General features: G+C 38.7%; 1 protein-coding gene across 1 annotated transcript; it reads left to right on the forward strand.

Moving 5' to 3' along the window:
• Positions 1 to 23,427, forward strand: LOC137395174 (small ribosomal subunit protein eS17-like). Its single transcript, XM_068082003.1, has 5 exons — positions 1 to 48; positions 246 to 397; positions 1,841 to 1,946; positions 2,032 to 2,097; positions 23,295 to 23,427. The coding sequence occupies exons 1-5, from the start codon at positions 46 to 48 to the stop codon at positions 23,361 to 23,363; spliced, it is 396 nt and encodes a 131-aa protein (XP_067938104.1). The 5' UTR covers positions 1 to 45; the 3' UTR covers positions 23,364 to 23,427.
• The last annotated feature ends 84 nt before the right edge of the window (positions 23,428 to 23,511 follow it).

Consider the following 23,511-nt stretch of genomic DNA (forward strand, 5'->3'; position numbering starts at 1 on the left):
ACAACCGGAAACAGCTTCAGCGATTCTTTTTACGTGAAATCCAAAATGGTAGGTTATATGATTAAACACTGCTATCTAAATTGAAGTATACTATCCATCATTATTAGTTTTCGATTTTGCCATCTAATAAAGACAACTGAATTAAGGTTTTTATTATGTAGTGGTTTATTTATTTGTAGTGTTTTATATGTATCATTAATTGATATTCAATGTCATAAGTATCATGGCCATGAATTATTTTACAGGGTCGAGTGCGTACGAAAACCGTGAAGAAAGCTGCGAGAGTCATTATTGAAAAATACTACACTCGCTTGACTCTCGATTTTCACACAAACAAGAGAATATGTGAAGAAATTGCTATAATCCCTAGCAAACCTTTGAGAAACAAAATCGCGGGGTAAGCTCTTGAATCATTTTTTCATTATTACTTGCACTAGGCCAGGCCATATATAGTTTAAGCCAGATGGTTACTCTATAAATTTAAGTTCTTTTTGCTTCGACCATGGTTATCGTTTTAGTGTGTCATACCTCGCTTGTGCACAACCTGGCCTACACATCACGGCAATAAGTTGTTCACAATTGTTTGGGGTTGCTTGAGACATTTTTCTAGGAAAGCTCTCCAATACTTTCGATGTATTAGTATATAACGTTTTACGCCAAGGCAGTCAATGCTCGAGAGAATACTGAGGGGCTTAACACTGGCGTAAAGTCCTTGTTCTTTTCTTGGCTTTAAAGGAAGTAGCGCCTGTGACAACTGCTATCAAAATCTATCTGTAATAAAATTAGGATTTAAACAGAACAGATTTAAAATGGCAGATATATCTGATTTTTGCTTCGCTTTTCTCTCTTGAGAAATGATCAAGTTTCCTTCTCTGGATGTTCTAGACTCCTTATATCACAGCTGACAGTTCCTGACAATGTCACATGCTTAAATTTTCTCATATTAGCTGTAAGTTGCTTACATGGCTGGCAAGTTTGTTAGAAAAACCAATTCATGTTTTTACAGCTAGACTTTAATGATTAGATGTAAGTCAATCTATTCTACTCTACTAGATGATCAGACACTATTGTATCATGTTTGTAACTGGCTTACAATTTATGCAGATACTGAGCTGCCAACTTCATCAATGTGCCGTCAGTTGGTCATCGTGTTGTCAGCTGTTTGAGCAAGTTTTTATTTACATTTTTTATCACGCAAATTTTTTTTATCAAGTATTTTATAAATTATACAAAAAAGTACATTGGGCATCTCAATTGTGTGAAGATAGTTGACTTTGGTTTATCTAAGCAGAACGACAAGTTTCACCAGCATTGCTTCATAACTATTTAACGATTTAAATTATTCTAACTGCTCAGTTGCTAATTGTTAGATTTCCTTTGAGCATTTTCTCTCATAAACAACATAATATGTTATCCTTGTATCACCAAAATCCATTACCGTGTCAAATGTTTCAATTCGGCGGACATGTAGCAGTATTATGTTGTCTATACATGTGTAATTATTTATCTGCTAGTCTATAGGTTTATTCAATCGAATAGCAGCTTCCTTCTTGCTATTTTTTGTTTACACATTCTAGTAGATAATAATTGCTTACTCTCAAATTGAGAGAATCCAGTGTATAAAATATTCAAAGCCAAGTAATGAGTGTCTAGAAGGAGTTAGAACAAGCTTTTAACTTTCAGAACTGAGAACTATGTTGGCAATTTACCATGACTTTCCCCGATTGAGAATGTCTGCCAGTAATTTGCAATCAATAGAAACTACAGATGGCTTAGAAGTCTATCGATTTCCGAGCCACAGTAAAAACTAGAGACTATTGTTTGTAATTTTCTTTTGTAGATTTGTGACCCATTTGATGAAGCGTATCCAGAAGGGAGCAGTACGAGGTATCTCCATCAAACTTCAGGAGGAAGAGAGGGAAAGAAGGGACAACTATGTGCCTGAGGTATGATTCCCATGCTGCATTCTTATTCCACTCCGCATTTCTCTCTTCCTGATTTGAATGGCTGATAATTGTTGAATTGTTCTAGGTGTCTTATATTGAGCAAGACTTGATCGAAGTAGATGCCGAGACCAAGGAGATGCTCAAGTCATTGGTAAGGAAGGCCATTTGTGTGGCTTATAATGAATGGCCTTCCACACATTTAAATGTGTGGAAGGCCATTCATTATATCAGTAATTGAGCAAAGCAAATTATTTAATTCTTCTGTAACATTGATCAGCTGCTAGGGCTTTGCCAACCAGAAACCTTTTGCTAACTTTTTGCAATACAAAATTTTTTTTTCTCGAGTTGGTGCTGTTTTTCAACGGTATTATTGAGAAAAAAACATGTCTAATACTAAAGACATCACAAACTCATGCTTCCAAGGATTTGCAACTGCGGCCCAGTCAGTCTTTAGCAAAAATTGTCATTTGACAAATAACTTGTTTTTAATCGAAAGTAATTTTTCCTGAAATACTTCCATCATTTGTGAAATGTTGACTAACGTCGTTGTAGCCATCTAGCGGTCTGTCAACTTTTTTGTTTAATGTTTACTATGAAAAGAAATCTTACCATCAATTTAGTTTTTCATAGGTTTGACATGAATACAAACTTGTTTCAAGTCAACATGAAGTTACTTGTAAGCAATCATTTTGAACTACTCCAATCTGTCAACTTGCAATTATTCGTTGCAGTCTGTTGTTTAGAATAGTACTAGCAGACAGAGAGGTGCACTTAACGTGAGTTAATATGCTTGCTTGAGCAAGCCTTGAGGCTCATCTCACAAATGAATTGAAAAAAAAATCAATTCTATGGCATCTGTTTCTCAACTGTAAAATGGTATTGACTCAGAGCATCCTACTAGTAAGAATTGAATTGAGTCTTACTGTCACCATAGTGGAATTGACTCGGCTCTCTGTTTTCAATAAGCAAAATAACTCTAAAATGTACCGATCCTCATATTACTGCGCTGATAGAAAGTCCATCACTGACAGTGATGTCCTAAGTAGCAGAATCTGTTACTTGATGTGCGCTAAAGCGAAGATGTCAGTGCAGTCCCATGTTGCCACCTGCACACATTTTTAAAAGATTTCAACATCACTCTGTATATCTTATCTTATTGGTCAATAATATGTATTACGCGCTATCTTTATGGTTTGCCTGCGCTCTTTCACTTAGCTCATAGCTGCTCGTGAATATCGTTCATTCTACCGAAAAGCCTTTATTATACCGCACCTTCATGCGTATACAAAAATGAAGATCACGGATCGCAGTGCAATCAGATCCACCCAAAGCTTTGCCACAGTAAATTTAGGAAGTTAGGTTATCATTGTGCCAAAAATGAACCAGTTGCATAGTTTTTCCTTTACCCACGAAAAGCAGCATAAATCAGGGTTTCAATTTTTTTAATTTTCCGGTTTAGGATGAATGAACAAAATATTGTAAACAGCGACCTAAACGCATTTCTGCTAGTCGAACGAATCCTTCAACATAGCCTGTCTTGACAAACTGTTGTTTTTGTGGAGTGGTCCCCCGTCGAGCGGGCGAGCAACACAACAGCTTGTCACAAGACGTACTGCACCTGATGCATCAGCAGCACTTATAGGGAGTTGTTCTCTTCCGTCTATGCGGCTTGGTTGCGATGTTATGTTGGTCGCTCCATTAGTAATCATAACTGATTTATGTATTATGTAGAAAAAAATAAGATAACATTTAACCAAAGACCAGTCTCTGTTGTAAACTTTAGTAGAACTTAAGAATAAAATAAATTCCATAAGAACAAATAAAACTTACTGATACAAAAATAGAAATTAAACTGACTGAGCGCACAAATAACGACATGTTTAGTCGCTGTTGTTGCCTAAGTTCTCAAATTCTACTAAAGTTTACCGAAGAGACTGGTCGCTGGTTAAACGTTGTAATCCTATTTTTTCTACATAAATTTGTGCCTTACCTTGTGATTACCAATGGTGTGACTGACATATCATCGCAACCAATCTGCATAGACGGAAGAGAACAACTCCCTATAAGTGCAGCTGATGCACCAGGTGCAGTACGTCTTGTGACAAGTTGTTGTGTTGCTCGCCCACCGGGTTTAGTAAAACGCGTGACGCGTGACGAGGCGTGATGGTCAAAAACACTTATAAATAACGTAGAAGCATTCTAGAACACTCATAGATGATATTTTGATGGTTTTCAGTAGGGTCAAAAAATTTTCGTGACAACGCGTGATGGCTAAAATCGTCCAGAATCGTCATAAAATCGTTCCCAATGGCTAACCGGATGCATTCTACGTAATATCTCGACTGACCAAAAAAATTTTTGAGAAAAAAATTTGATCAAAATGTATTAAAATTGTTTAGAAACACTTAAAAATTGATTCTACATAGTCTGGAGACATATTTACAGTGCTTAGAAAAAAATTGGACCTGTATTAGCCTGAAAATATTCAACCGTCACGCGTTTTACTACCGTTTTAGTAAAAAACGGCGACCGTTTAGTACGACGACGGCCACGTTATAGTAAAAACGGCAACCGTTTCGCACACGTTTTACTAAACGGGTTGCCGTTTTAGTAAAACGCGTGATGATTTAAAACACTTCAAAATGACATCAAATCTTTCTAAAACACTCCTAGATAATATTTTGATGGTTTTTGGTTGGGTCAAAAATTTGACCAAAAATTGCGTGACAACGCGTGACGGCTAAAATCATGCCAAATCGTCGTGAAATCGCTCCCAATAGCTTACTGGATGCGTTTTACGTAATATTTCGACAAACTTTGAAAAACGCGTGATGGTCAAAGTCGGTTTAAAACAACTTTAATATATTTACAAATGTATTATACATCGTCAGGAGTCATATTCACGCATGCCTGACAAAAACTTCGACCTGTATTAGCTTGTAAATCGTCACGCGTTATACTATGCGGTTACCGATATAGTAAAACGGCGACCGTTTCGCACACGTTTTACTAAACGGGTTGCCGTTTTAGTAAAACGCGTGATGAGTTAAAATACTTCAAAATGACATCAAATCTTTCTAAAACACTCTTAGATGATATTTTGATGGTTTTTGGTTGGGTCAAAAAATTTACCAAAAATTGCGTGACAACGCGTGACGGCTAAAATCATGCCAAATCATCGTGAAATCGCTCCTAATGGCTTACTGGATGCGTTTTACGTAATATTTCGACAAACTTTGAAAAACGCGTGATGGTCAAAGTCGGTTTAAAACAACTTTAAAATATTTACAAATGTATTCTACATCGTCAGGAGTCATATTCACGCATGCCTGACAAAAACTTCGACATGTATTAGCTTGTAAACGGTCACGCGTTATACTATGCGGCTACCGATATAGTAAAACGGCGACCGTTTCGCACACGTTTTATTAAACGGGTTGCCGTTTTAGTAAAACGCGTGATGAGTTAAAATACTTCAAAATGACATCAAATCTTTCTAAAACACTCTTAGATGATATTTTGATGGTTTTTGGTTGGGTCAAAAAGTTGACCAAAAATGGCGTGACAACGCGTGACGGCTAAAATCATGCCAAATCGTCGTGAAATCGCTCCCTATGGCTTACTGGATGCGTTTTACGTAATATTTCGACAAACTTTGAAAAACGCGTGATGGTCAAAGTCGGTTTAAAACGACTTTAAAAGACTTACAAATGTAGTCTACATCGTCAGGAGTCATATTCACGCATGCCTGACAAAAACTTCGACATGTATTAGCTTGTAAACCGTCACGCGTTATACTATGCGGATACCGATATAATAAAACGGCGACCGTTTCGCACACGTTTTACTAAACGGGTTGCCGTTTTAGTAAAACGCGTGATGAGTTAAAATACTTCAAAATGACATCAAATCTTTCTAAAACACTCTTAGATGATATTTTGATGGTTTTTGGTTGGGTCAAAAATTTGACCAAAAACGGCGTGACAACGCGTGACGGCTAAAATCATGCCAAATCGTCGTGAAATCGCTCCTATTGGCTTACTGGATGCGTTTTATGTAATATTTCGACAAACTTTGAAAAACGCGTGATGGTCAAAAACGGTTTAAAACAACTTTAAAATATTTACAAATGTATTCTACATCGTCAGTAGTCATATTCACGCATGCCTGACAAAAATTTCGACCTGTATTAGCTTGTAAATCGTCACGCGTTATACGATGCGGCTACCGATATAGTAAAACGGCGACCGTTTCGCACACGTTTTACTAAACGGGTTGCCGTTTTAGTAAAACGCGTGATGAGTTAAAATACTTCAAAATGACATCAAATCTTTCTAAAACACTCCTAGATGATATTTTGATAGTTTTTGGTTAGGTCAAAAATTTGACCAAAAATTGCGTGACAACGCGTGACGGCTAAAATCATGCCAAATCGTCGTGAAATCGCTCCCTATGGCTTACTGGATGCGTTTTACGTAATATTTCGACAAACTTTGAAAAACGCGTGATGGTCAAAAACGGTTTAAAACGACTTTAAAAGACTTACAAATGTAGTCTACATCGTCAGGAGTCATATTCACGCATGCCTGACAAAAACTTCGACCTGTATTAGCTTGTAAACCGTCACGCGTTATACTATGCGGCTACCGATATAGTAAAACGGCGATCGTTTCGCACACGTTTTACTAAACGGGTTGCCGTTTTAGTAAAACGCGTGATGATTTAAAATACTTCAAAATGACATCAAATCTTTCTAAATCAGCCTTCAAATAATTTTACCTTAAAAACAAACTCCCCGGTTTGTTAAGACATTATTTAAAAAGCACATAGAATGCCATTGGGAGTAATTTTATGACCTTTGAACTTCACAAACCCCTGGAATGGTAATTACGTGACTTTAACTTTGATAGCGAAACGTAATGTAAGCGCCATATTGGAGAGCTAATTGTGTTTTAGTTTCGTATGTAAACAAACCGTGAAAAATGATATAAACGTACATGTCGAAAATATATTTTCCACCTGGTGTTAATGAAAACTACTCCTACACCGCTTTTAGAATGCCTGAAAGAAGAATTCCTATTGATAACAAATGGAGTAGATTATAATAAATGAGAACTGGAAGTGAAATAGATTTCCGTAGACCACATTATTCATACAAACGGTTGTATTACAGATGCATAAACCCAGCAAATGATATATTCAGACAAATAACCACTGTTCCATTATATTTGAAATTATATTACATATGCATAAACCATAATGGAGAAACTTAGCACATGAAGTATCTTGATAAAAACAACACATGCTGAAAAAACAGAAACGGTTTTTAAGATGTAAGTGATAATAGCTCATGAATGTATGACCTGTAGAATCTGTAAAAATGGAATAAACTACCGCAACAACTACACGAAAATTAAAAACAGTTGTAATAGAGGATAATCGAAAGAATGCAAACAAGGATATGCAGGAATTAGTGTAATCATATGATTAAACCTATACGTAAGCCTTACAGAAACTGTGTAAATTGAGAGATGAGATTGAGAGGTGAGATTTGTATACTACTGGAAATTGAGCCAGTGTCAGAGTGTCTTACAACTAAATCAGATTATAAATAGGAGTACAAAAACAGCTACAGATGAATATTATAGTAATTACATTATTACTGCCCTTTAAAAAGTACTGCTTTAGTATTTTATGCCGCAAAGATGCACCTTGCAGTTTGAATGTACGATTTTAGCATAGTTATGCTGTCTGAGATCATAGAACGACTGAATAAGGTTTTTCATCAATGAAGCAGTGGTTGGATATGCCATCTGCTGTGTCCGTAAGGTGTTTCCCAAGGCATAACACATCACTAGATCCTACACTACCGGTAACATACACCACACAATAGAGTGGATCTGGCTTTGCATTAATTCGAAGGTATCGCTCTGTAACTAGCAGGATCGTGATGACACCGTCTGATGGACGCACCAATCCTCCATTGTTTTGTAGCTCGAGTAGAGTATAGAGATGTCGGTAATGGATACTTGACTTAGTCGTAACTAGGGACTGACGGCCAATGTTACATGACAGCAATCTAGTTAGCATTCGCACAGTGTACCCAGCTATATTGAATGTACTGTTACCTATAACAGAAATTTGACATCTGTAATCGTTGTGAGCTCCAAAAACCAATTAACTTCTGGAGTAGCCTGTATGATGAGAATCTCGTCTCGAGCACTAACATTACCTGACTTACATGCATCTGATTTGGCGCCACATTTGTTGATAAATTTGCGACAGGTAGCCTTAAACTGTGTAACACTAGGATTATTATTCCAACCACCTAAACAAAAGCATCAATTATAACATTTACATATAATCAACCAAAATGAATGTCTTATTCATATAAAAGCTAATACCCTTAAAGTTGTCTTGGAACACAATTCAGATTACAGTTATTTGGCATCAAAAGATTCACTATGTTTTACTCTGCTGTGTTGCAAGTGCCAAAAATGTGGAAATGTGATTACAAGCACTTGAATGTTCAGAATAAACAGTTAATCGCCGCCATCACGAGACCGCAGTAGATTAGAATCTCTTTCCAAAACGGCTCAATTGGGATGTAGTTGTACAAGATGGCTTCTGTTTACACTTTCAATGTGATTGCAAGCTCTTGAAAGCTCAAAAACAAAAAGCCGCCGTAGATTGGAATCTCTTTATTCCAATGACGTAACCACGAAATTTGGTAGCATCTTTGACAGCATCTCCGAGGCTCTCGCCGCTAAAGATGGCAGCTCTCGGCCTCACCTCTACTCATCCCTCGATGCCCAAGCCACTTCTTGGGCACCCTCATCATTCTATCCGCCTTGTTCTCCACAGTAGGTACAAGACGCATAGTGACCGATAATCCGTACTCGGTGATCGTGTCACGGATCACCCCTAGCCGACGCTTCACCAGCATCTCTGCAGCACCATTCGTGCAGACACGATGGCGCCCGTCAATTGTATTTGACATCCAATTGACAACTGTGAGAGAGTCAACCGCCAAGATGAAAGTCTTGAACCCCCACGCAATAGCCAGGTTAACACATTGTCCCACAGCTTCCAGCTTGGCAACATTGATGTGTGAATGGTCAGACTCCTTCATCAGCCACGACGCATCCTCAACAGCGCTGCCATTAACCTCAACTGCCACACCGAGGCCCAGAGAGCTGGCATCCGTCCACACAACGACCGCACCATTCGGTCTTACGTGCCACGAACCCCTAACAGGGTCCTTCTGACATACCCTCATGAAAAGCTCACTAGCCAGCAAGCTGACCTCCTTTTCAACAGGGGCATCCCAGGCTCCGTTGCATCCCATCCGCTTCAAGAAGCTGCAATAGGGCCGCAACCAACCAGCCACTTGGTAATGACCGACAAGTCAGCCACAAAACGAGAAAAGCTCTCTCTTAGTCAGCCCAGCTGGCTCAAGATGCATATCGGAGGGTGCAGTTTCCCTCGACATTTGCAAATGTCCACGAGTATTTCCCTTCAGAGAAATGCCCAACAACCGACCTCCATCAAGGCCCTCCGGCTCTTTCGTCGCCAGTCCATACTTAACAAGGTGCTTCCTCAGCTCCTCCATGCCAAGCACAGACTCCTGCACTACTATATCGTCGATATAGTGGTCAGTCCCTCGTTGGACCCGCTCGTCGAGCAAAAGAATCTTGCCTAGGATTTTGGTCATGATCCTAGGCGCACACGAAAGCCCGAAGCCTAAACGTGTCAGCACTAAGGGACCCCCTTATACTTCACGATCTGGTATTTCCACAGGTCCTCCGAAACATGGATCTGTAGGTATGCGAACTTGAGGTCGACTACCCCAAGTTTGCCATGCAACTGTCTCCACTTCCGGATTTTCTCGCTGCACACAGCGACCGCGTCACCTCCCGTGTGACTCTTGACAAACGCGTTCAGTTCATGGTAGTCCATGACTGGTCACACTTTGTCCTTTGTTGGTTGAAACACCGCCAAAAGGAGAATAATACCCTCAACGGGCCGACTCCACCTTTTCAACCAACCTTTTGAGATCCAGCGCTCAATCTCAGCACAGTACCGCTCATGCATGTTAGGTGCCCGAGTACACTTGTACTCCGCGACCCGGGTCTGCAATCCTTTTGGAGATTCCTCAGACCACCGCCAGCTAACGGTCCACCGGCCTTTGGCAAAAGTGGCAAAAAAATCAGGGTCGTCGACTCGCAGTGACACCAGATCACTACCCAACCCCGACAACGGCAGAACCCTCGCTGCCCCGCATGTACAGCCAGCCCCAGTATCCTGCCCTGCAGGTACTTTACAGCATCCATTCTGATAGGGTTTCCCCCACCTGACCGAATACTTCCTCACTTCCTCTACAGACAGTGACGCCTCCCATGTGGTCAATGACGGCACCACCCAGCAAGCAGTCAACCCCAAGATAGCACAACTTGTCCATAACAAGTGCCGTAACGCCGAAACAGTGTCCCTGTACACCGACGACCACCCGACACTGACCCTTCACATGAGACGCCTCACCATCCGTTGTCAACAGCGAGTGGCTCGGCCTAAGTCGAGTTGAGCCTGTCAGCACCTGCAGACTTACCTGAGTCTGCTCGCTTCCAGTGTCAACCAGACACTGAAAACCGCAACCATTCAGCATTGCTCGAATGACTGGCATACGACTGCTCGTCGTAAGCGCACCAGTTGCCCCGGATAGCCAAGGACTGTCCCGCAGTACACTCTCACTGCTTGCATGTGACCTCTAGCCTCCCTCTGTCACGCCAACGCCACCTCGGGTCCCCCTGATGTTATGGGAGGCCCCGTAAGCCTGGCTTACATGGTGTCCATATGAGAGGATGCGGCGCCCCGAGTTGCATCCTCCTGATGAAAACCCGGCTCATCCTCAGTGAGCCATGCCGCCGCTCCAGTCAGTGGCCGTACAGGACAGTCCCATACAAAGTGCTCCGCGCTACTGCACCGGAAACACCCGACCCTCTTGCCAGAAGAGGTCTTTTTCGCCCCGTACCAGACAAAGGCCGCTTAATCTGTGGGCAGTCCTTCACCCTGTGTGGACCCCCACATCGAAAGCAACTATCTTTGCTTTCCGGCTGCTAGCTAGAAGCAGCCCCCAACTGCTTGCCAGAAGCAGTCACCGGCCGGTTACCAGAACTGGCCGCTGAGCTAATTGTTGAGGGGCGACCCTCAACCGCTCTCCGAGAAACCAACTTCCCCCTCACTCGGTTCAGCAACGAGCCAAAATCAGCAGTATACGCTTGATCATGCATAACTGCTCACTCGTAGACTGACTCGGGCAACCCTTCATAGAACTTGGTCTTAAACACCATGTCCTCCAGCGCCACCCCCAGTCTACCACCGAGCCGATCTAAGCGGTCCAGGTACACGTAAACTGTCTCTCCGGGTTCGAGTCGACAGCTGACAAAGCAATGCCATGCCTCTTGTCGAGGCATGGCGTAATCAGCAGTCAGCACTGCCTCCACGACGTTCCACTGAGATGCCTCGCCCACCCTCATGCGTCCATGCACTCTGGCAGCAGTGCCATCGAGCATGTACGCAATCAGCACGCACGGAGCAATGTGCTCCAACTCACACAGTCGCTCGTACCGTGAGAGCCATGCGGTTACCTCAACCGCACCATCTCCGGCAAATGGCTGCATCTGCCGGCTCAGCCTTTTTAGAATAAGCCCTCGTGGCTAGTTCATCAGATTCGTTAAAAAAGCGGCATCTAGAATCAACGGTACTGTTCCAGCGCTCGCGGCGCCCTCGGGTGGCTGACCACCTCTGCCTTCGGTAGATGACTCAGCCTTTTGGCTGCTCCCGGGCTCACTCATGGCTCGCTCGTGCTTACCTCAGCCCAGCTGAGTGGCACCACTTAAAGAAGTAGTTGCGTCAAATTTAAGTTGATCTTAAAAGAAAGCATTTTTTTTCTCTATCAGTTGATATGTTGTTTGATGTGTTACGCGATCGCATTGCCAAGATATTTGAAGATTAAAACCGAAAAAATCTGATCGCCGTAAAAACGCTCAGGCCACCAAAACGTGCCCAGACTTGCCCAAAATGATGTCACGCGTTTGGCAACCTGTCTCTATCTCTCGTATTCACATCGGGTATTTGCGATAAAAGTCTAGTCTTACGAGGCTCTATTGGCATATATCTTATTTTGTATTTGCTCATGTTGGCTAGAATAAAATTTTAAATCCTGCTACAGATGCATTATTATGAATGTTTAAAAGGCCTCAAATAACGAAAATTGAAAATTTGTTCTACTCACTTTCTCCAAATGTTGTGTAAACATTTGGGTACCGACTACCAATTCTACCGGTCTACGGTAATTCTGTCAAGTCACTTTATGTAGAATGCGGTCTTTGTATCAGCACAGTTCTGCAGCTACCCATATAAACGATATACAGCCTCCCATAAGCCCCGCCCACATTATGTCGCCTATTACCTATTGCCTACGTACTAGTTTCTTACTAGTATTCTTACCGAATACTAAATAATTGCAATAAGCAAGCCACCTCTTTGAAAAGAATATAGACAGGGATAGAGTTTTAAGGATGAGATGTCTGCGGCAAACTGGATTTGAACTCACATTCTCCAGTTCTGCGGACACCCATATACCATATCCGATTCACTACAATATTCTGCAAATCATGTTTTGCATTATCTTCAACAATATTATTTTATTATATAATTTTTACAAGCAAAAATATTTTCATCTCGGCATAAAGCTTTTATTAAAAATATTCATCAAGTCGTGGCCACTCACATAGTATTAGCTGATACAATAAGACAAATTCATCCACTGCAACAAACTCAAACAAAACATCATCCAGCACGCATTCAAGTCTCGCTTTCTCCTTCATGGCAGTTTCCACACTGAAAAAGCTTCTTCGGCTGGTGGGACGACATAAACATTCTGTAATCAGTAAAACAAGTAAATGTAAACAAAGTAGATGCAATAAATATGTCATTCATAGATATGTCATTCTAAAGCGTATCTATTGACAGCTTCCAAATTGGGAGTTAAATAAATTGCGAGTGTAATTTTAAAAACGAATAAACATTTAATAAAGGCACAAGTACCCCAAGCCAACGATTCGAAGCTTTGGTTCTGGAAATTAAAGATTTGCAATGATCAATCGATTTTACCCACTTCCTACGAGTGAAAATAATTTTTAATCATGACTCTAATTTACCAAAGAAAATTCAAAAAAAATATTATAGCTAGGTAAAACGGCAGATAAGCTATGAAACGATGATTGGAGATAGCAAAGAATTATCATTTTATTAATTAGTATATGTATTTATGACTATAAAAAATATTACATTTACTAAAGTATAGAAGACTCTAAGTTAATTTACCTCCATTCTGTCTTCTTCTGCAGCAAAACGCTGCTGACGCCTGTCAGCTTTGGCCATAGGCTGTCTACTCTAATCTTTTACTAAAAGTTGCTCAGATAATTCTGAGTAGTGGTCGCTCGAACTTGAAGCCATTTTAAAACTATGTATAACTTAGTAATTGTTGAAACGCGTTGAATTAGTAACGATGAGAATGAATTCTCTAACGATGAGAATCTTCGAGATCACAGACAACGCGTTTTACGAGTGATAACATTTATTACGGCCTATATAAAAATTTCGCTCGCATGATTGGCTAACGAATCGACCTCATATTTATTGCTCGTGGTTTCGTTTCAGATACCTTGCTTGTGACGTCACGAAATAGGCACCCGCTGGAACGTGAGCTTTTTAAAAGAGGGCCTCATTCAAACGCATATATCTCTGGACAGGGTTGGTCTACAAAGACAAAAATGGCATCAAATTGTAGCTGATGTTTTAGCCTTTTATGGGTCCTAATTTCATTTTTGACGCAACTACATCTTTAACAACAAGGCAAAACAAATACAATATATAGGCCAAAATAGCTTGGAAGCTGCTAAGTAAAGATTACGCAGTACCACACTGCCAGCCGTGACACTCCAAACCTCCCCTTGTGTCACTCCTACTCTACCTGCCCGTTTTCCCAGAAAACACCGTCGTGCCAGACTACACCAGTAAGTTTACTCACGAGTCACCAAGAATCAGACAGACTTTTATGATCCTCAAAGCGTAATACAACTCACGAAGAGCGCAAGAGTCACGAGCTGAGCGAACGGAGCTCTGATTTACAATGCCAACATGGCCGATTCTGCTCGTCCGGTGGTGTATGCCTACGAACTAGTGCTGGGCACGAGTACTTTTTGGTCAACGGGTTTAGACCCGCCCCCTTCTGTTCGGGTTTTTCGAGTATCGGGTAGGTAGTAGTGCTAAGCTCGGATATTTCTTTGCCTACAGGTTTTTCGAGTATCGGGTTTGTTGATATGGATTTTATGTTTAAATTTTCTAAACAGATATATTTTCAAATTTACAAAGCAATTATATTTCTTTTCAATTTATTTATCATTTTCCACAGTTTTTATCGACTGACATTCGTACTCACAGCGTTAACAGGCGGATTGTTAAACAGTCAAGATAGTCTGGGCCACAGGGAATTTTCGTTTCAACAGGTGGCAGAAGATAGGGTCTATGGTAGCTTAAAACTTAAGCATGTTCTATGGACCTCTCTGACCTTTTGTAGATGGTGCTTCAAATCTCATAAAAAACTTTTCATTATCGGCTTTTTCCGTTAGTAAGGCTTGTTGGCTTAATAAAACTTGGTTATAATTAATTATGTAATCCATAATAGCTAGCTGTGGTAATAAATTTAAACAGAGTTATTAAATTTTCACTGCTACGATCGCGAAACTGATGGCAGTTTCTAACAAGGCGATAGCGGAAACGGACTAAGGACCTATGTGTTATCGTCGAAAGCAAACACGCGCTGTATTAAAAAAGGCATAGATTTGTTTACGAAGCCGATTTGGCTAATTGCGCAAATAAAATTTGATGTAAGTATTTCTACTCACCTTTTAATGACAAGTAATCACTGCTTGACTACAATATCTCCGGTAGGTACAGTAAATAAAGTATGAGATGCTTTATTCTATCTATTAAATTAAAGACTCGTTATACCCCATTGTCGTGCCTCCTTAGCAAAAATGACCCAGAAATGCCCTGTGGGCCCAGACTAAAAGCGCAAGGTGCAATAGACCGAGTTTTTGTTCACACTACCCCACGGATCCGTGTACCAAAACCCGAACTCGAAAGTCAAAACCCGAACCCGAAGGACCGGAATAACCGAAATCTCTATTACCCGATACTCGAGAAAAAATAAACCTGCGAGTTCAACGAGTATTACTACCCGTACCACGAACCCTTCCGAGCGACCATCGGGCACCGCGTGACTACTAACTCACAAGAACCACCGTTGTAAACCGACTTTGACCATCACGCGTTTTTCAAAGTTTGTCGAAATATTACGTAAAACGCATCTAGTAAGCCATTAGGAGCGATTTCACGACGATTTGGCATGATTTTAGCCGTCACGCGTTGTCACGCAATTTTGGGTAAATTTTTTGACCCAACCAAAAACCATCAAAATATCATCTAAGAGTGTTTTAGAAAGATTTGATGTCATTTTGAAGTATTTTAACTCATCACGCGTTTTACTAAAACGGCAACCCGTTTAGTAAAACGTGTGCGAAACGGTCGCCGTTTTATTATATCGGTATCCGCATAGTATAACGCGTGACGGTTTACAAGCTAATACATGTCGAAGTTTGTCAGGCATGCGTGAATATGACTCCTGACGATGTAGACTACATTTGTAAGTCTTTTAAAGTCGTTTTAAACCGACTTTGACCATCACGCGTTTTTCAAAGTTTGTCGAAATATTACGTAAAACGCATCCAGTAAGCCATAGGGAGCGATTTCACGACGATTTGGCATGATTTTAGCCGTCACGCGTTGTCACGCCATTTTTGGTCAACTTTTTGACCCAACCAAAAACCATCAAAATATCATCTAAGAGTGTTTTAGAAAGATTTGATGTCATTTTGAAGTATTTTAACTCATCACGCGTTTTACTAAAACGGCAACCCGTTTAATAAAACGTGTGCGAAACGGTCGCCGTTTTACTATATCGGTAGCCGCATAGTATAACGCGTGACCGTTTACAAGCTAATACATGTCGAAGTTTTTGTCAGGCATGCGTGAATATGACTCCTGACGATGTAGAATACATTTGTAAATATTTTAAAGTTGTTTTAAACCGACTTTGACCATCACGCGTTTTTCAAAGTTTGTCGAAATATTACGTAAAACGCATCCAGTAAGCCATTAGGAGCGATTTCACGATGATTTGGCATGATTTTAGCCGTCACGCGTTGTCACGCAATTTTTGGTAAATTTTTTGACCCAACCAAAAACCATCAAAATATCATCTAAGAGTGTTTTAGAAAGATTTGATGTCATTTTGAAGTATTTTAACTCATCACGCGTTTTACTAAAACGGCAACCCGTTTAGTAAAACGTGTGCGAAACGGTCGCCGTTTTACTATATCGGTAACCGCATAGTATAACGCGTGACGATTTACAAGCTAATACAGGTCGAAGTTTTTGTCAGGCATGCGTGAATATGACTCCTGACGATGTATAATACATTTGTAAATATATTAAAGTTGTTTTAAACCGACTTTGACCATCACGCGTTTTTCAAAGTTTGTCGAAATATTACGTAAAACGCATCCAGTAAGCTATTGGGAGCGATTTCACGACGATTTGGCATGATTTTAGCCGTCACGCGTTGTCACGCAATTTTTGGTCAAATTTTTGACCCAACCAAAAACCATCAAAATATTATCTAGGAGTGTTTTAGAAAGATTTGATGTCATTTTGAAGTGTTTTAAATCATCACGCGTTTTACTAAAACGGCAACCCGTTTAGTAAAACGTGTGCGAAACGGTTGCCGTTTTTACTATAACGTGGCCGTCGTCGTACTAAACGGTCGCCGTTTTTTACTAAAACGGTAGTAAAACGCGTGACGGTTGAATATTTTCAGGCTAATACAGGTCCAATTTTTTTCTAAGCACTGTAAATATGTCTCCAGACTATGTAGAATCAATTTTTAAGTGTTTCTAAACAATTTTAATACATTTTGATCAAATTTTTTTCTCAAAAAATTTTTTGGTCAGTCGAGATATTACGTAGAATGCATCCGGTTAGCCATTGGGAACGATTTTATGACGATTTTGCACGATTTTAGCCATCACGCGTTGTCACGAAAAATTTTTGACCCTACTGAAAACCATCAAAATATCATCTATGAGTGTTCTAGAATGCTTCTACGTTATTTTTAAGTGTTTTTGACCATCACGCCTCGTCACGCGTCACGCGTTTTACTAAACCCGCTCGCCCACTCGACGGGGGACAACTCCGCAAAAACAACAGTTTGTCAAGACAGGCTACCTTCAACATTGAACCAATGATATTTTTGGATACTACATTTTTATATTAGATTATGTGTGTCTGCGTTTTGGTCAAATTGCAATAATAATAATGGTTTTATTTTGCACTCGGTTTCACTAAACTACAAAAATATTGAACGTTCCTTTTGCTTTTCAAATACTTTGATTGTTATGCAAAAAATTTTGATGGTTCTAAAAAACTTTGAAGTTATATGACGGAAACTCTGCTTTTTTTGCAAAACTATTTGGTGTTTGACACAAAAAATGGTGGATATGAATGACTTAATTCCACTCGAAAAGCTATGAAATTCTTACTGATATATTTGATATTGGCTATACAGTCAAGTCTTAGCTAATGTGTGTAGCTAAATTAGCAATTGTGCAGTATTGTTATTTTGATATTTCGTCTTATGTCAGTTTTTGTAAGAGTTGATAGAGGATTGATTTTGTATATTTGGAAGAATTCATTCAATTGAGTCAAGTCATCGAAGTTAGATTAGCTAAAGAATTGAGAATTGAATTGTGATGCTTCTGCGATGTATTGTGAATATAAACAATTCTTACAAGGCAGATGATGCAAAAGAATTGGGAATTGAATTGTTAATTTCTTATGAGAATTACAATGAATCGAGTCATTTTCAAAGCCTTAGAAACATTTCTGCCAGCGGATGAATCCAATATACAGAATGTTAGCATTGACCAAAGATATCTGTTATATGGTTAGCATTAGGTTGTCATAGCTTACAAATGTTGATACCTCGGCAAGAGGCGCATGCTCACCAACTGCAACTCTATTGTCACACACTATCATGTACTCCCGTTCTTCACGAAAACCACTGTAGGTATTCTATAACTATGAAGAGTATGTGATTGGAAATTTAATGACTTTACATGACGTATTAGTCAGGATCGATTTTAGCCAAATTGTGATTAATTCATTGCAGTTGAGTTAAGATAATTGCCATGTTACCAACAAAGTTATTAAAGAATAGAGAAAGCATAATATTATTATGCTTTATTATTCATCTTGAGGTGTTGACTGATGTTCTAAAAAAAGAATCAAGGAGATTGACCAACCAGAAGCTGAGATATAGCCAGCCAAACACAGGTCTACCAAAAAACAAAAGCGTTTTGGTAATCATCAATATATGACGTATGAAATCGACTTGTGTGTCATTGGTCAATTAAGCCAACTAATGCGCTCTCCTATAACAATCACGGCGTTTTAATTGGTTTAATCCCTGGAAGTATAGAACAATCAAATTGGGCCTAACAATAATCGCTCCTAGAATTCCGAACCAGTCCCTCTGACGTGTAGATTAGTTTTAGCATAAAATAATTACACGCATCTATTATTTCGCAACATTTCGCTATCTTGCTAGTTCAGCTCAGTTTTGTTGTTCTCCTACTTAGCTTCCCTATTCAGACTCATCTTTAGCGTTGTTCAGATTTTTTAACTATAGCTAATAAATAGAATCAATTAAATCAATCATCAATCTTGGTTATCATTTGGAATTTTCTACAAATTATATAAGTTACATCATTTATTCTATACGCAGTTATATTATTATTTTGTATAATAAGCATTATGAATATTATATAAATCATAAAAAATAATCATAGATAAGATAATAGATCAATAGAAAAATCAAAGCAAAAGTTATCGGTTTCTTTTCTTATAGCAAGAGCAGCACGGTCAAGTTAGTCTTTTTAAGATTATGGCTGTAGTGAACTTCCAGTCTGTTAATAGTGACGATAATCATGAAAATCAACTGAATGCTACAGTAGATACACAGTAGAAAAATGATGAAGGAACAAAAAGTCCCATTCCTATTTCGTATTCTAAACAAACTGCAATCGCGGATATCGCATATAGACTATACACGCGCCGTTCGTTGAACAGATGATCTTCGGAGCATATCCGTGGAGATCGAGTTAAAATTTGAAGCACAATAGTCAAAATCTGCTCTTCTGCTTTAAAAAATCATGGCGAGGGGTTGTGGGCAAATGCCTTTACCACACAATGATTGGATGATTTTCCTGAGAAACCAGAGCTAGTATGTAAATTATTTACTATCGCGAGAAGCGTTTCACACCTCGTAGCCAAAACAATCATTATAAGTAACGGCGGTAAGGGTGCGCAACTCCGGCACATGACCATTAAGTCGATTTTACACGTCGCCGTTTTCGGGATTTTCGAAGGGTTTTCCTCTGATTCTTTATTAGGTAGACCTGTGTTTGGCTGTCTATATCTCAGCTTCTAGGGGGTCAATCTCCTTGATTCTTTTTTTAGAACATCAGTCAACACCTCAAGATAACTAATAAAGCATAATAATATTATGCTTTCTCTATTCTTTAAATATATTTTTTTTAAAATTTATTTCCAACATTAAATTTTTCTGAAAACTTGGCATCAACCACATCATAGCGCTTGATAGTTAAAGTCTGCTTCGGGGTAGACAAGCTTGGAAACAAATATTTATTTAAATTGGAAAATTTAGCTTTAAAAGTTATCTTACTGTACTATGAAAAATTATCTATGTAGTAAATCAAATTGATTTATCTGAAATTGTGCAGCGCTATTAATCCCACTGGATTTTCCATGTGCATGCTACTTAAAATACTCCTATGCAACTATTTGAATTGAACATCTTTTATTGCTAATTATGCAAAAATTGAATACATTTGATGGTTTTTCAATGCAAAACTCTTTGCTCGGTTTATTTATGAGTCTTTAGAAATTGCAAAGTTATGAATTTTATTGGTTTACTTAAATGTGCAAATACTAGAACAAAGTTTATTTGTCACCATGTTCAAATTGATTAGTGTACAGACCTATAGCAGTCACTCTACATACACAACCTTAAACTCAAAATTTCACAACTACTAGTGCTGCTTTTACAGTAATACTACACTAGTCAAATTTTACTGAGCTTGTTGACAATTTCCAATGTTCATGTCTACAAATGTCGTCAATGAGACAAGGTTTGATATTTCAAGTATCCATCAAAGGTGCAATTATCAAATTTTAATTTATTCTTGACTAACATCACCAATACTTGAGTTGTTATGCTTTACGCCTATTCAAATCACAGTCTGTCTTTACCTCTGCATTGTGATCATTTTTTTGTTTTCTTTGATATGTCAAAAAGTAAGAGCTATACCTACTCGTTTACATCACAATAGGTGGCATGCTAGCAAAATAGCGACTGATTGTTAAGGCCATTGCCGGTACTTGTGAGAGCTTTTTTTAATCAATTTCAAGAGGTCCTTCCTATATACAGACTAATATGTTATTACGCATTTATTTCAGTCATTGTTGCTATTTCATAAATACGGTCGTAGTTTTTTTGCTTTTGTATCCACTTAGTGCCACCAGATCTTACCATTTATACATATCAAATGATTTCGCAAAAAATTTTCCAACTTTTAAAAACATTGTTTAACAAAAGCCATCAAAATAGTCTCTCTGATGTGTAAACTGACCAAGTTTGATTATTAAAAATTGTGATTATTTTTACTTATGCAAAAGAACATCAAACAATTAGTTAGGTAAATTTTTTTTTTATAACATCTGAGAAGTAGTAACGTCATGGCATTATTTTATAATTAGAAAGGTTTTTCACATGAAAATAGTTAAACTTCTTGAAGATAATGAAAGAACTGTGTTTGTGCGCATGTCTTTAGCTTGTCAAATATAGGCTTCGATTAAACAAGTTATTAGCATGAGACAAATTAATCCATAGAGAATGACAGGGAAGTTTTTTTTATCAAGAATTCTTAAGTGCATGTGCAAAAGTTGTGTCATGCTAAATTGATGCTATTTATGACCACTCATAGAAAATAAAGATCTTCAAAAGAATGACACTTACTAAAAACTCACATGGGATGTATTTCCGTAAATACAGTGGAACTTCTAGTTACGAAGGACTCCACGTCTGAAATTCCAAGTGAAATTTGGTAGAAATCTTGCTTCGAGCTCCGAAAGATATTTCTAGCTATTAAATCTTTGTTTTACATTGGTTGGTTTGTTAGTATCGTGTCCTGGCCTGTTTGCTTTGCATAGGTGCAACTTGGAATGTCTGCTCACTGAACTTTTTTGTTTGCGAAAGTCAGTAAAATACAAGTGTTTCGTTTTTGGCCGTGTCAAGCTTTGGAGTTATCATACATCGCATATGCATGGTAGGACAACTTTTGTTTGTAACAGTTCAAACTCTTTTTTTTTCTTTGTTTTTTTTTCAGTTAGGGCCAATGTAAATAAATCTTTTTACATAATTTTAAAAAAGTATTAATTCTGAACAAAAATAAAGCAGCACCCACCTTTTTGACCTTCCGTCTTACAATTGACCGTGGTCTTCTTTTGGACTTGTTTAAATGGCAGATGCCAAAAGTTGAACAAACATACCTATCATAGCTATTTCTGTCTTTTCTTTTTCCGTTGTGAACTTTTTATATTTTTTAAGTAGTAATATGATTCTAACATGTATATATTACAGGTTTTAACTGCTACATGTATAGTCAAACTTGGATAACTCACCCTCGGATAGCTTGAACACATGGTTAACTCGAACGGATTTGTTTGGTCCGTTCCCACGCAATGATAAATTGCTTTAGATAACTCGACCTTAACTTCGTTAACTCGAACAGTTTTTTGCCCAATGGCTACCGAAACGGTTGTTATCGCTTTAGAATATCAATCTATTCTAAGCCAGAGAGATGAACCTCAACTTTTAGTAATTCTTAGGTGTCGTTATTACTAAAGGTTTGCAAAAAACCAAATTTTACCAAACATCCACTGAGCGATGGCCCTTAGAAAGCAAGAAAAAGCGAGGTAACCTTGATAGATAAACTTGAAGTAAAATCGGCAAAATTGATCTTGGTTAAAACGCTCAAAAGAAAAAGATATCTTTTCTTGTTAGCATTTCAACAGCGATCAAGTTTTGCCAATTTTAATCTGGAAACATCCTGGCAGTCACATCATCTAGAACAACAAACAAATCCCAAGTGATAGAAAAATCTTTATACTTTCTGATAAACTTCTTTAAAACTTTACATTAGAAGCCTTTTAGTTTGCAGCAAGCCATCTATGCTTTTGATTTATATATACATGTAGTTTGTATATGTACATGTATCTACTGATGAGTACATGGATTTGTAACAATGCTCTGATAACTTGAACGCTCTGATAACTCGAACACTTTCGCTCGGTCCCGTGAAGTTTGAGTTATCCATGTTTGACTGTATTTATAATTTCTACAACGGTTATATCTGAGTCTTGTAACGGCTTGTAACGAACAGATTAGGGCATTTATTTGGTAAAAATCGTTTTCTATTAAACGGATTTTTTTAATGGTGAAATGGTTTTTGGAATGAATTACTATTTTAAGCAGAGATTCCATTGTATATGTAGGTATGCCGCACATGAGCTGAGTATGTAGGTGTTGTAAAATAATTTTCTGCTGTTGAAAACCAAAATAAGTGTCAAAACTGTAAACTGATACTCAATTGCAATCAAACCTGTATTAAAGCTGTCTATATTGATAATATCGATGATGAAAATGAGAAAACAGGAGGTCATGGATTGTTCTGCTCAGGCGTCGAGGCGTGTTTGTGTATCCAAGCTTGAGAGCTATTAGTGTCTACCTCATTTCCAAGACCTAGAATTGCTGTTTTATCATACCTCCTAAGTGCTAAAAGAATTTAGAAATGTCATGGGGCCGTGATGAAAGTGCAGGGGTCCAGAATACAGCTTGCCATGTGGGCTGTTGTCCATGGAGATGGTCACAGAGGGCTACATGTGGTGGCACACTGTTGCAAGTCTCTTGTGGACAAGAATATACTGCCAATCTGAGCCAAAGTCATGCCAAAAATCGCCCTCCACTTATTTGCCTTCCTCTTGTCGACAGGATTCTATAGCATTATTTTCTGTTTGTTGCAGGACTTTGGAAATATCGCTGGCCTTCAAGTTACACAGACTCAGCTTGCCCCCTATACAGGACGAAAATAAACTTATTCTTGTTTCCATCATGGTTTTCATCTTGTAATAAAATAAATACCACTCTTTCCAATGATATTCGTCTCATGCTTTATAATATGAACGCTTCAGTTGTTACAGGAATCACCAGGCTTGAAATTCGTTGTTTTAATGGACTCAT

This window comes from Watersipora subatra, chromosome 4 (genome assembly GCF_963576615.1).
Source record: "Watersipora subatra chromosome 4, tzWatSuba1.1, whole genome shotgun sequence".
Classification (NCBI taxonomy): domain Eukaryota; kingdom Metazoa; phylum Bryozoa; class Gymnolaemata; order Cheilostomatida; family Watersiporidae; genus Watersipora; species Watersipora subatra.